Source organism: Spinacia oleracea, chromosome 4, assembly GCF_020520425.1.
Source record: "Spinacia oleracea cultivar Varoflay chromosome 4, BTI_SOV_V1, whole genome shotgun sequence".
Classification (NCBI taxonomy): domain Eukaryota; kingdom Viridiplantae; phylum Streptophyta; class Magnoliopsida; order Caryophyllales; family Amaranthaceae; genus Spinacia; species Spinacia oleracea.
The window spans coordinates 4,893,728-4,907,891 of NC_079490.1; the positions used below are offsets into that span (position 1 = coordinate 4,893,728).

The 14,164-nt window shown below is 34.8% G+C and overlaps 2 protein-coding genes and 2 long non-coding RNA genes across 4 annotated transcripts; 3 read left to right on the top strand and 1 right to left on the bottom strand.

Moving 5' to 3' along the window:
- Window positions 1–2,624: 2,624 nt before the first annotated feature.
- Window positions 2,625–4,384, bottom strand: LOC110781816 (uncharacterized). The gene is made up of 5 exons (XR_008931997.1): window positions 4,184–4,384; window positions 4,019–4,104; window positions 3,655–3,819; window positions 3,097–3,256; window positions 2,625–2,900 (listed from the first exon to the last, which is right to left on the bottom strand). It is a non-coding gene; the product is annotated as an uncharacterized lncRNA (long non-coding RNA).
- Window positions 4,385–4,533: 149 nt separating this feature from the next.
- LOC130471334 (uncharacterized) lies at window positions 4,534–6,293 on the top strand. Its single transcript, XR_008931998.1, has 5 exons — window positions 4,534–4,734; window positions 4,814–4,899; window positions 5,099–5,263; window positions 5,662–5,821; window positions 6,018–6,293. It is a non-coding gene; the product is annotated as an uncharacterized lncRNA (long non-coding RNA).
- A 4,190-nt stretch (window positions 6,294–10,483) lies between these two features.
- LOC130459788 (zinc finger A20 and AN1 domain-containing stress-associated protein 7-like) lies at window positions 10,484–10,954 on the top strand. The gene has a single exon (XM_056827336.1). It carries the CDS (start codon window positions 10,484–10,486, stop codon window positions 10,952–10,954), a length of 471 nt encoding a protein of 156 aa, XP_056683314.1.
- A 1,049-nt stretch (window positions 10,955–12,003) lies between these two features.
- On the top strand, window positions 12,004–12,553 carry LOC130471333 (zinc finger A20 and AN1 domain-containing stress-associated protein 10-like). Its single transcript, XM_056841394.1, has one exon. It carries the CDS (start codon window positions 12,036–12,038, stop codon window positions 12,507–12,509), a length of 474 nt encoding a protein of 157 aa, XP_056697372.1. The 5' UTR covers window positions 12,004–12,035; the 3' UTR covers window positions 12,510–12,553.
- Window positions 12,554–14,164: the final 1,611 nt, after the last annotated feature.

Genomic DNA, 14,164 nt, shown 5'->3' on the forward strand with positions numbered 1-14,164 from the left:
GTATATGGGATACACGAAAAAACCCGTGACAATAACAATAAGGTGACACCGTGGAGGCTATGGTTTTCCGGAGACGCGAATGTTAAGTTTTGCAAGTTATTAATTCAAACGGTGAAGAAGGGTTTACCCGACAAGATTTTCCAACTCCAAAACACAAATACTTTTTTGATGTGCTTACGCCACGACTACAAGGTAGTTTATCTCTATTATACTAGTCTTATATGCACGCGATGCGTGCGATTTTAAAAAAGCAAATTTGATCTCCTTGAGCCAACATACTGTAAAATCAAGATAAAATCATCAATATTAACAAATAGCACAAAAAATTCATAATTCAATGTAAAGTCAATAGTATTAAAATAAAAACTCTTAATTAGCATTGATAATAGATCGATGTGATTACAAAGCATAAAAGGGAGCATCCTTCTTTTCTATTTATTGATCACAGATCACAATCCCAAAGAGGGAAGCATTTGGTTTATTAAGTGCATGATCGAAATAAAAACGAACTTAAATAATTGCATAAATCAGATGGTAAGTTGTAGCCTGTTAGCCTGTAGCAAGCAAGCTGAAGCTAATTGTAGCACCTTGCAACTGCATAAGTACCAGTAACTTGAGCCACAATCTTGCCTCCAAGAATTGGTTCAGTGGTCTCAGCTTTGCTTCCAGAATGTCGGTCCAGTTTCTAATGGCTTCTGCTCCAAGAATCCTGAAGTTAGAAGGGAGATCATTCACCTTCTGCTCTTCTATGTGTTTGGCGATTGCGTAATGGCTTGATCCATTTCTCTCCTTGAGTGACACCAAGGCCTCGGTAATCATCTGTGAATTAAAATCAGGCAATCAGTTTCAGCAAACCTTCATTTGATTCAAGCATAATATGCAAAAAATTAACAGAACTTAAAAACATATAATTGTTCAGAAGTTCATCAATAATAACCATTAAGCTTCAAATGAGAGAAGTGGCCACAAATTTTAAGCTAAGAATTACGCCATTTCAAGTAATATTCACCAAAACTTCCGTAATTCTATAAATAATAGCAGAAACAGATCGAAATCACAGCGAATATTTCCAAATTTCAACAAACATCATTGGAAAACCTAAAATTACTTCATAACAGATTGTAGGCAGAACTTATTAGGAACCCAAATCAGATTTCTAAAACCTAATAAAAAAACAAAACCTCGTTATAAATACACTTTCAATTGGTAATGAAAATTGCAAAAACAAAAACAATTAGCAATTAAAATCCCTAATTTGTAATTCGGAGTCACAAAACAGAACCAAATCCGAAGAAACAACAAATTTGATGCAAAATCAAGGAGCAAGAGAAAGAGGGGGAGAGAGGTATACAACTTTCTGTGGGTCGCACTTGATTAAAAATAATAATTAGGTAGCTTTAATAAGCCTAAATTTTCCTTATAAGAGGGGAAGAGCTACATATAGCCCTCAATATTGTAATTTTTCCTTAGATAAAATTAATTAGGTAGCTTTAATTAGCCTAAATTCTCTCATTTTGGATTTCAGCAGGGGTCTTTGATTTATCATAGCAAAAAGGCCCAATTACTACCTGAATGAGGTTAATGCGTTTAGAATTGTAGCCATCCAGATACTACTACTTGAATGGAGACCTTGGCTTACATAGATGCGCATGATAATCAAATACCAATTAAAGATTGTAGCACTAATTGCTCTAAATCTTGACCAGAGTGTTGAAAAGGGTATTCACATTAGACTTTCTAGCATCATATGCCTATCTGCTGCTCCGTCAAATAGTAAAAGCCCAGGATTGTGTTTCCTAATTCTAATTCTAAAATTACAACCTCTGGTTGATTAGAAGACTAATGTTATAATCAATTTGAAACTTATAAAATTTGTGGCAAACAGATTAATTGGTAACAATCAGATTCAAATACGATAGTAGGTATAGTAGGTATAGTAGGAATTAATATACCTAATTTTTTCAAATACCTAATTTGATGGTATAGTAGGAATTAATATACAGCAAACATATTAACATACCAAATTACCAATGACCAATAATTTCATAGACCTTGCCGATGCTGGAGAAGATAATGATTCCAACCTCGGCGTCGCAAAGGATGGAGAGCTCCTTAGCCTTTATCGAAGATTTGAGGGTTTGAGGGAGATCGAAGGAGAGAGAAAGTATGTGATACTGTGAGAGTGATAGGGAAGGGGCGGAGGAATGAAATATGTGTTGTACGCGAGGTGGTTTGACAGTAAAAGATAGAGGGTATTTTCGTCTTTTTTATAGTGGACACGAAAAGTGTGTTTACCGTAATACCCCTCCCCTCTTGGCTTATATAATAGAGATTCGTATATGACTCGATTCAACATCGTTTTAACATTTCATCATACACTAATTGATCTTAATCTGATTTTATGCATCGAATACGAACTGAAACTTTCAAACTTCGTTTCTAATTATACAAAAATTTCAACACATTTGGAGTTCCAAACATTATGATGATAATCAATCAAATTCAAATCTAACAGCTCTTTTAACTTCACCCTACACTCCCATCATCAACATTGCTTTTCCAATTTCCCAAGCCCACAAACAGTACTAAGAATTTTTATGCAATGAGAGAAACTGAACCTGTTATAAGTGTGAGACGATCAAGCACTTCTCCAACATTTCTGCTTGAGCTGTCCATGGCATTTCATTAGTTCCTTCAGCTTCTTTGTGCTGGTTATTCTCCTCACTGTGTCTGCTGCTGGAGGTGGGCCTGCTGGGTATATTGAACCTGACAGTGGTTCTGCTTCCCCACTGCAGCTCTTTGAGGCTCCATGCCATTCTCTGGGTTATTTGTTTCACCATCTGATTCTGTCGGCATCGACTTACTCAAATAGATTTGGCCAAACTTTATCTTGTATAAGTCTGCAATAAAATCGAATTCGGATGTAGTTGGAGTCAAAGCACAACATGAGCAGTCAAAGCATTTAGATTTTACCAAAAATATGTGGCATTTTTTCAGTACAACTAATCAATCCACAACTTATAACCATTGCAAGACGCTGAAAAAAAGTACAAAGTTGGCCTATGAGGAAGAGTGAGAGATAAACAGATGTCAAACCTGTACTGGGGACGCAGCTATTAAAACACCGGCAACACCACCTCCTAAGACCCGCCCATCTGGCCCAGCTAAAGAAACACTTAAACCGCCGCCCCTGCTACGCGGACCACCACCATTTGAAAGCGTGAATGAATCTGAGTGATAAATTTTCGAAACGGCCCTGCAGAAAACAGGAGGATAACTACTCATCTAAATTAAGCAACAACTCAAAGCCTATGCACAGAATGACAGAAGCAACATACACATCAAAGAAACTAACTGAATTAAACCCACCATACATTCAACATTTAGAGTACCACATTAGTCTTTTAAATTGCTGATTAAAATTAAATTGCTATTCCCATAAATATGAACTGCAAAATAATACTGAAAAATCATAGGTTATAAAATCATAGGGTATACTCTACAAACTAAAATAATTCAAAGAAATACTCTGTAATAATTCAAAGAAATACTCTACAATTTAATTAATCAAAGAAATCAATACAAACTCAATATTTCTAATAAATACAAACTCAATACAATAATTATAAGAACAATAAGAAGGAGAATACTTACAGACATCAATTTCATCCTCCATACTACTGAATTTTTTCACATCTTCATTATTCAGCTTCATTTTCTTCAAATTCTGAGGGGCTTTCTTCTGATTATTTCCACGCTTTCCCATTTTCTCAAAAATAAATTGCAGAAACCTCAGCAAACTAAAAATTAACTAAAATCCTGAAGAAAAAAAAATCACAAAATGAAATTAAATTCACCTAAAGGAAATCAGAATATTGCTTGAAAACAAACACAAAACGAAATTAAATTACCAACACCTAATTAAAATCCTAATAATTATCAAAACAGAAGAAAAAAAAATACCCAGAAAAAGAAATGTAATTTAAACAAAACAGAAAAGAAAATGAAGAACTTTTACCCGATAATTGAAGAAGATCGATCACACCCAGGAATTTCACCCAAATTTAAAGAACCCTGGAGCGGACTAATTCCAGATTTGCAATTCTGAGAAGATTCAATTAGTCAGAAAATTGAAATCAAATTGAAAAAGGGTAAATTGCGATTGAAATTGTAAAATACTCACCATTATGATTGAAATTGCGATGGAGTTGAGAACGAAGGGCGTAATTTTTGAGGAAGAAGATCGAAGAAGATCGTAGAGGAAGAAGATCGAAGGAGATCGAAGGAGAAAACGGGAGGAAGGAGAGAGAAAACGGTGGAGCAGCCGAGCAGTAAGGGTTTGAACTTTGAATGAATCCTCGTGTAGAATAGAGTAGTGTAAAGGGGTATATTAGTCTTTTTAAAAGGGGACACGAAAAGTGTTGTTACTAAAATGCCCTCAGCTGTTCCTTTATATAATAGAGATAAAGGAACAGCTGAGGGCATTTTAGTAACAACACTTTTCGTGTCCCCTTTTAAAAAGACTAATATACCCCTTTACACTACTCTATTCTACACGAGGATTCATTCAAAGTTCAAACCCTTACTGCTCGGCTGCTCCACCGTTTTCTCTCTCCTTCCTCCCGTTTTCTCCTTCGATCTCCTTCGATCTTCTTCCTCTACGATCTTCTTCGATCTTCTTCCTCAAAAATTACGCCCTTCGTTCTCAACTCCATCGCAATTTCAATCATAATGGTGAGTATTTTACAATTTCAATCGCAATTTACCCTTTTTCAATTTGATTTCAATTTTCTGACTAATTGAATCTTCTCAGAATTGCAAATCTGGAATTAGTCCGCTCCAGGGTTCTTTAAATTTGGGTGAAATTCCTGGGTGTGATCGATCTTCTTCAATTATCGGGTAAAAGTTCTTCATTTTCTTTTCTGTTTTGTTTAAATTACATTTCTTTTTCTGGGTATTTTTTTTTCTTCTGTTTTGATAATTATTAGGATTTTAATTAGGTGTTGGTAATTTAATTTCGTTTTGTGTTTGTTTTCAAGCAATATTCTGATTTCCTTTAGGTGAATTTAATTTCATTTTGTGATTTTTTTTTCTTCAGGATTTTAGTTAATTTTTAGTTTGCTGAGGTTTCTGCAATTTATTTTTGAGAAAATGGGAAAGCGTGGAAATAATCAGAAGAAAGCCCCTCAGAATTTGAAGAAAATGAAGCTGAATAATGAAGATGTGAAAAAATTCAGTAGTATGGAGGATGAAATTGATGTCTGTAAGTATTCTCCTTCTTATTGTTCTTATAATTATTGTATTGAGTTTGTATTTATTAGAAATATTGAGTTTGTATTGATTTCTTTGATTAATTAAATTGTAGAGTATTTCTTTGAATTATTACAGAGTATTTCTTTGAATTATTTTAGTTTGTAGAGTATACCCTATGATTTTATAACCTATGATTTTTCAGTATTATTTTGCAGTTCATATTTATGGGAATAGCAATTTAATTTTAATCAGCAATTTAAAAGACTAATGTGGTACTCTAAATGTTGAATGTATGGTGGGTTTAATTCAGTTAGTTTCTTTGATGTGTATGTTGCTTCTGTCATTCTGTGCATAGGCTTTGAGTTGTTGCTTAATTTAGATGAGTAGTTATCCTCCTGTTTTCTGCAGGGCCGTTTCGAAAATTTATCACTCAGATTCATTCACGCTTTCAAATGGTGGTGGTCCGCGTAGCAGGGGCGGCGGTTTAAGTGTTTCTTTAGCTGGGCCAGATGGGCGGGTCTTAGGAGGTGGTGTTGCCGGTGTTTTAATAGCTGCGTCCCCAGTACAGGTTTGACATCTGTTTATCTCTCACTCTTCCTCATAGGCCAACTTTGTACTTTTTTTCAGCGTCTTGCAATGGTTATAAGTTGTGGATTGATTAGTTGTACTGAAAAAATGCCACATATTTTTGGTAAAATCTAAATGCTTTGACTGCTCATGTTGTGCTTTGACTCCAACTACATCCGAATTCGATTTTATTGCAGACTTATACAAGATAAAGTTTGGCCAAATCTATTTGAGTAAGTCGATGCCGACAGAATCAGATGGTGAAACAAATAACCCAGAGAATGGCATGGAGCCTCAAAGAGCTGCAGTGGGGAAGCAGAACCACTGTCAGGTTCAATATACCCAGCAGGCCCACCTCCAGCAGCAGACACAGTGAGGAGAATAACCAGCACAAAGAAGCTGAAGGAACTAATGAAATGCCATGGACAGCTCAAGCAGAAATGTTGGAGAAGTGCTTGATCGTCTCACACTTATAACAGGTTCAGTTTCTCTCATTGCATAAAAATTCTTAGTACTGTTTGTGGGCTTGGGAAATTGGAAAAGCAATGTTGATGATGGGAGTGTAGGGTGAAGTTAAAAGAGCTGTTAGATTTGAATTTGATTGATTATCATCATAATGTTTGGAACTCCAAATGTGTTGAAATTTTTGTATAATTAGAAACGAAGTTTGAAAGTTTCAGTTCGTATTCGATGCATAAAATCAGATTAAGATCAATTAGTGTATGATGAAATGTTAAAACGATGTTGAATCGAGTCATATACGAATCTCTATTATATAAGCCAAGAGGGGAGGGGTATTACGGTAAACACACTTTTCGTGTCCACTATAAAAAAGACGAAAATACCCTCTATCTTTTACTGTCAAACCACCTCGCGTACAACACATATTTCATTCCTCCGCCCCTTCCCTATCACTCTCACAGTATCACATACTTTCTCTCTCCTTCGATCTCCCTCAAACCCTCAAATCTTCGATAAAGGCTAAGGAGCTCTCCATCCTTTGCGACGCCGAGGTTGGAATCATTATCTTCTCCAGCATCGGCAAGGTCTATGAAATTATTGGTCATTGGTAATTTGGTATGTTAATATGTTTGCTGTATATTAATTCCTACTATACCATCAAATTAGGTATTTGAAAAAATTAGGTATATTAATTCCTACTATACCTACTATACCTACTATCGTATTTGAATCTGATTGTTACCAATTAATCTGTTTGCCACAAATTTTATAAGTTTCAAATTGATTATAACATTAGTCTTCTAATCAACCAGAGGTTGTAATTTTAGAATTAGAATTAGGAAACACAATCCTGGGCTTTTACTATTTGACGGAGCAGCAGAGAGGCATATGATGCTAGAAAGTCTAATGTGAATACCCTTTTCAACACTCTGGTCAAGATTTAGAGCAATTAGTGCTACAATCTTTAATTGGTATTTGATTATCATGCGCATCTATGTAAGCCAAGGTCTCCATTCAAGTAGTAGTATCTGGATGGCTACAATTCTAAACGCATTAACCTCATTCAGGTAGTAATTGGGCCTTTTTGCTATGATAAATCAAAGACCCCTGCTGAAATCCAAAATGAGAGAATTTAGGCTAATTAAAGCTACCTAATTAATTTTATCTAAGGAAAAATTACAATATTGAGGGCTATATGTAGCTCTTCCCCTCTTATAAGGAAAATTTAGGCTTATTAAAGCTACCTAATTATTATTTTTAATCAAGTGCGACCCACAGAAAGTTGTATACCTCTCTCCCCCTCTTTCTCTTGCTCCTTGATTTTGCATCAAATTTGTTGTTTCTTCGGATTTGGTTCTGTTTTGTGACTCCGAATTACAAATTAGGGATTTTAATTGCTAATTGTTTTTGTTTTTGCAATTTTCATTACCAATTGAAAGTGTATTTATAACGAGGTTTTGTTTTTTTATTAGGTTTTAGAAATCTGATTTGGGTTCCTAATAAGTTCTGCCTACAATCTGTTATGAAGTAATTTTAGGTTTTCCAATGATGTTTGTTGAAATTTGGAAATATTCGCTGTGATTTCGATCTGTTTCTGCTATTATTTATAGAATTACGGAAGTTTTGGTGAATATTACTTGAAATGGCGTAATTCTTAGCTTAAAATTTGTGGCCACTTCTCTCATTTGAAGCTTAATGGTTATTATTGATGAACTTCTGAACAATTATATGTTTTTAAGTTCTGTTAATTTTTTGCATATTATGCTTGAATCAAATGAAGGTTTGCTGAAACTGATTGCCTGATTTTAATTCACAGATGATTACCGAGGCCTTGGTGTCACTCAAGGAGAGAAATGGATCAAGCCATTACGCAATCGCCAAACACATAGAAGAGCAGAAGGTGAATGATCTCCCTTCTAACTTCAGGATTCTTGGAGCAGAAGCCATTAGAAACTGGACCGACATTCTGGAAGCAAAGCTGAGACCACTGAACCAATTCTTGGAGGCAAGATTGTGGCTCAAGTTACTGGTACTTATGCAGTTGCAAGGTGCTACAATTAGCTTCAGCTTGCTTGCTACAGGCTAACAGGCTACAACTTACCATCTGATTTATGCAATTATTTAAGTTCGTTTTTATTTCGATCATGCACTTAATAAACCAAATGCTTCCCTCTTTGGGATTGTGATCTGTGATCAATAAATAGAAAAGAAGGATGCTCCCTTTTATGCTTTGTAATCACATCGATCTATTATCAATGCTAATTAAGAGTTTTTATTTTAATACTATTGACTTTACATTGAATTATGAATTTTTTGTGCTATTTGTTAATATTGATGATTTTATCTTGATTTTACAGTATGTTGGCTCAAGGAGATCAAATTTGCTTTTTTAAAATCGCACGCATCGCGTGCATATAAGACTAGTAACATCTAAGAGAAGGACGCTATGGTCCAATTGATACTTATGTAGAGAGCTTGGTATCGCACAGAGATCCCGCATGGATAAATTCGAATGTCCTTTTTACTTATAGTTCGGCCCTGTTCGGCAAAATTAGCGGTAGCGGGTAGCGGTTAGCGGTTGAGTAGCGGGTAGCGGTTAAAGTAGCGAGTAGCGGTGAATAGTAGCGGGTAACGGTTAGCTGTCAAAGTAGCGGTAACTAATATGAGTATTCGGTAAAAGTAGCGGTTGATATTATAAAAATAAAAATAAAAGCAAGAATATTATTTAAAACTTTATTATAAATTTGTCAAACGTTACCCGCTATCTTAAACGCTACTAATTTTAACGTTTGACAAAAGCTACCCAACCGCTACCTCAACCGCTAACCGCTACCTAAATCGCTACTTTACCAAACACTTACAAATTTTACAAGTAGCGTCTTGACTAGGTCAAAACGCTACCCGCTACCTCAAACGCTACCGCCGAACACGCCCTTCATTTTTATCTTCATATCAATAAAGGGACTTTTGCTGTTTTTTTTTCTTTTTTCTTTATCTAGTTATATGAGTTTATTTCCCTCAAAAAAAAAATTATAATGTATGAGTTTATTGTTTATAAACTACTTTAAGCCATGTTTTCCCGACGTCTTTGTGAAGTTCTATGCTTAGTCTGTATGTTATAAGTGATTTTTTTATTTTTTTGGTTTGGTTTTGTAACAGTAGGTTGGGAGACAATGTTTTTAGGAAGATTGTTAGCTACTTAATTAGCTTTAATTCCTTTTATGCCTAATAAATAATAACTAGATTATTGAAAAGAACGTAATTAGTGGAATTCATATTTGAGATGAACCAATTCTTTTGGAGTTGCAGATTATACTTCGTAATTCGTATGTTTTATAGACAAGGATAAAGAGCCAATTAAGATATTTGAAGAGTACATTTCATTTTCAAAAGGTCTTGCGCGCACAAGGTGTACAATAAATTTATTGTATACCAAGATAACTTTTACCCATTTTTTTGTAACTTTAACTTAGTTTTGATTAACTTTTATATTAGTAAAAAAAAGTTGATAGATAAACACATTTTAAAGGTTAAATGATTAATTTTATACATTATTAGTGATTTTGAAAGAAATAAGTTTTATTAAAATGAAAAAAATATATCACTAAAAAAAAGATACGGAGTAACTTTTACGTATATAACCTTAACTTTTAAGCATTTTGAGACGAAGGGAGTATTTCGTTTGTAACCTTAACTTTTACGTATATAAATTTTACGTATACAAATATTAAGTATCGTACCACATTTTAGGACACCCAAAATAAAAAAAACAGACACTATATTTTGGGACGGAGGGAGTATTCTGTTTGTATTTGCCTTGAACGGCAAGTAACTTTCCAACAACAGGAACCAAAAAAAAGGCAAATTCTAAATTGGATTCACACAACTTCTTCACTTCAAATTCAAACATATAAATACGCCACACGGTAGTAATGAGTCAAATACATTGAGGTTGTGTTCTAGTAGTACGAGTATAATACTTCATATACAGTTGCCTTGAACGACAAGTTACTGTCCAACAACAGATAAAAATAAAATAAATTAAAATAGGCAAGTTCTATTTTGATTAGGAATTGGATCCACACAACTTCAATCCAACCCTATAAATTACTACGCCACACGTACGGTATTAATCATCAAATAACAATACAAGAAAATAATACATACTCTATAGTCTAGATCAATTAGAGAATTGAAGAAGATGGAGAACAACAACAACAACAACAACAACAACAAAAACACAATTGATAATGTTCAACATCAAGCATCAAACTCTACGACGAAGAATGGATGTGGTTTCTTTGGTAAACCGACCGCGACTGAAGAGTTGTTCGCTAGAGCTATTGAGACGAAATTAGTGAAGCAATATGACGGTTTAGTTAGTCCGTTTTGGGAGGCAATATTTCGTGAAAATAATGCAAGAAAGAAGCACGTACGTGTTATTTCTAAAGTCAATATAGATCACGAAACTACTAAAAACCGGTGTGATTCCTGCAAGAAACGGATCAAGTTGATCGGATTCAAGTGCAAGTGCGACGGAATCTATTGCGGGTCCCACCGTTACCCGGAGGTGCATTCTTGTAAGTTTGATCATAAGGAGGTTGGACGTCACAGGCTTTCTAAAACGTTGTACGCATCTGCTTGTAAGGCTGCCAAGATCAATTACATGTAAAATTGTACTCCGTAACTTTTTTTATTCAAAGACATACAACATATTTGTACAGTAGTATTTGTTAATTTGGTTCTTTTTATGATCAATATAATGATACTTGTTTTTGGTTAAATTCGTTAAGTTCTTTATTGTAATTTGCTTTCTGTTGATTTGAACTTTAACGGATTGATTTAATCATATATCACTTGATCTTGCTATAGTTGTCGAATTTTCTTTCTGTCGGTCTGTCCCTCCAGAATTCTCTAGAACAATATAAAGCGAGACTATACCTGTCAAACGGGTCGATTCGATCGGGTTATTAAATAAATTACTTCAGGCTCGGGTTAATTAGGCTTAGACACTTTTTGGTTCGGGTTTATAAATGTTTGTTCAAGACCCATAACTTTCGAGATCGGGTCAGCCCAACGGGTTAAGAGATTTTAAAATACGTATTATATTTTAATTAATTTGTGTAATAAATATACAAAATATGTGCACATATTATCAACATTTTAACACATATAATTTGTGTAACAAATATACGGAATATATTAACATACTACCTCCGTTTCAAAAAGATCTTTACAGTTACTATTTGCACGGACTCCAATGCAATATTTAACTACTAATATATCTAATTTCGTATATGAAAAAATTATAAAATTTGATATTCTGAAAATACATCCCGAGACCAATCTAACAAAATCGTACATGTAACATTTTGTTGTATATAATGGTAAGAATTTACGGTTAAAGTTTTTATACTTTGGACACATTTTCCAAAGCGTAAAGAACTTTTTGAAACGGAGGTAGTATATTCTTACAATGTCAACCAACCGTATTGGTTGTTTAATTTGTGCAATATATATACGAATTAGATCTTTAGAATAATACTTCGTATATAATTGCCTTGAACAGCAAGTTACTGTCCAACAACATACAAAAAATAGGCAAGTTCTATTTTGACTAGGAATTGGATCCACATATATAACTTCAATCCAAAGTCCAAACATATAAATTCACCAGTGCACACGGTAGTAACATCAAATAAAAATACAAGAAAACAATACTTCAATCTAGATCAATTAGAGAATCGAAGAAGATGGAGAACAACAACAACAACAACAACAACAACAACAACAACAAAAACACAATTGATAATGTTCAACGTCAAGCATCAAACTCTGCAACGAAGAATGGATGTGGTTTCTTTGGTAATCCGGCGACTCAAGAGTTGTTCGGTAGAGCTACTGAGACGGAAGTGAAGCGATATGACGGTATAATTAGTCTGTTTTGGGAGGCAATATTTCGTGAAAATAATGCAAAAAAGAAGCGCGTACGTGTTATTTCTAAAATCAATATAGATCACGAAACTACTAAAAACCGGTGTGATGCGTGCAAGAAACGGATCAAGTTGATCGGATTCAAGTGCAAGTGTGACGGAATCTATTGCGGGTCCCACCGCTATCCGGAGGCGCATTCTTGTAAGTTCGATCATAAGGAGGTTGGACGTAATGCACTTTCCAAAACGTTGTACGCATCTGCTTGTAAGGCTGCCAAGATTAATTACATGTAAAATTATTGCAACTTTTTTTTTTATTCAAAGGTATATATAACATATTAATTTGTACAGTATTATTTGTTAATTTGGTTCTTTTTATGATCAATGATACTTGTTTTTGGTTATATTCGTTAAGTTTTTTTTACGCTACAAGAAGTTGTATCTTTGATGACAATCCAATTACAACATATTTGTACAGTATTCTTCGTTAATTTGGTTCTTTTTATGATCAATATAATGATACTTGTTCTTGGTTAAAGTCGTTAAGTGTTTTTTGTTTGTTGTAATTTGCTTTCTGTTGAACTTTAAAAGATTGATTCAATAACATATCACTTGATCTTGCTTTAGTTGTCGAATACTCAAATTTTCTCTCAATCAGTCTCTTCCTCTAGAATTCTCTAGAAACAATATACAACGAGACTACAGCAGTAAAACGGGTCGGTTTGATCGGATATCTTTAAGCGGTTGAGTACAAATAGCGGTAAACTAGTAGCGTTTAATGGGTAACTAGTACAAATATTCAGGGTAAAGGTTAAAATTGTAATAATCCAATAAAACCTACGAAGTATAATATTTTTTAGAACTTATTTTATCAAACAATCAATACTTTTGAAAGCTAATATATTTAATGTTTGAAAAAGTTATCCAACCGCTACCTTTACGGTGTCTACACTAACCGTTACCTTAAAGTAGCGTTTTGAATTGGTCCATACAATACTCGCTAGTGGCATGCTGCATCTACTTCAAAGGTTGAAAGCCTCTGAACACGCCATAATTGTTAACTTGTCAAACGCTCTTATTTTTTCAACTACCATTTTAAAACATTTGACCTAATCAAAATGGTTAGTAGTAACTTCGACTCTGTATTTAAAACGCTACCGCCGAGCAGGGTCCTAACATCAAACAAGCTAGTGCAGTGTATGTAATACTACGTATTGTAATGTACATAAACAATGGGTAGACCTGATCAAATGGCGGGCCAGGCCGGGTTCGGGTCGGGCCGAGCGAATAAAAATCTGCCCATTATGCCGGGCCGGACCAAGATTCGGGCCATTTTTTGTGCCCAAAACCCGCTATTTCGGGACAAAATGAGCGGGCTTTTCGGGCCATTTGCGACCCGGGCCAAATTTATAACTAAAATTGTTGTTTTACGTTGTCCAAAGCCCGCAGATTTTTAAAAAAGTTCGGGCCGGGCCCGAAAAGCAGGCCGAAATATTCTGCCCAAAACCCGTTTAATTTCGGGCCGGGCCCGAAAAGCAGGCCGAAATATTCTGCCAAAACCCGTTAATTTTCGGGCCGGGCCCATGATGATCAGCTCTAACAATGGGCTATGTAATTGATCGACGACCCACATCAACAAACGGCCTTAAAAATGTTATGCTTTACGGTCTCTAAATTACGACTTAAAACGTAAATATATAGCTCTAATTCAACCCTCGTACAAAGTATAAAAAGTTGATATTCCAAAACTGTGCATAGATTGTAGTTTTGGCCCGGTAATGTCTCGAACCTTTTACCCTAGGCATCTAGAGAGGATCTTTACCCATTTGACCTTTCTTAATTAATATACCAAATATATATAAACCCAATACTTTTGCTATTAATTAAAGGGACGATTAGGGTAAACTCTTTTTAGGAGTACTAGCTGCAAGGTTGTCGCCTTTCCATGT

Coding starts and splice junctions, on each gene's coding strand:
- LOC130459788 (XM_056827336.1), top strand. CDS start 10,484: ATGGAGAACAACAACAACAACAACAACAACAACAAAAACACAATTGAT.
- LOC130471333 (XM_056841394.1), top strand. CDS start 12,036: ATGGAGAACAACAACAACAACAACAACAACAACAACAACAACAAAAAC.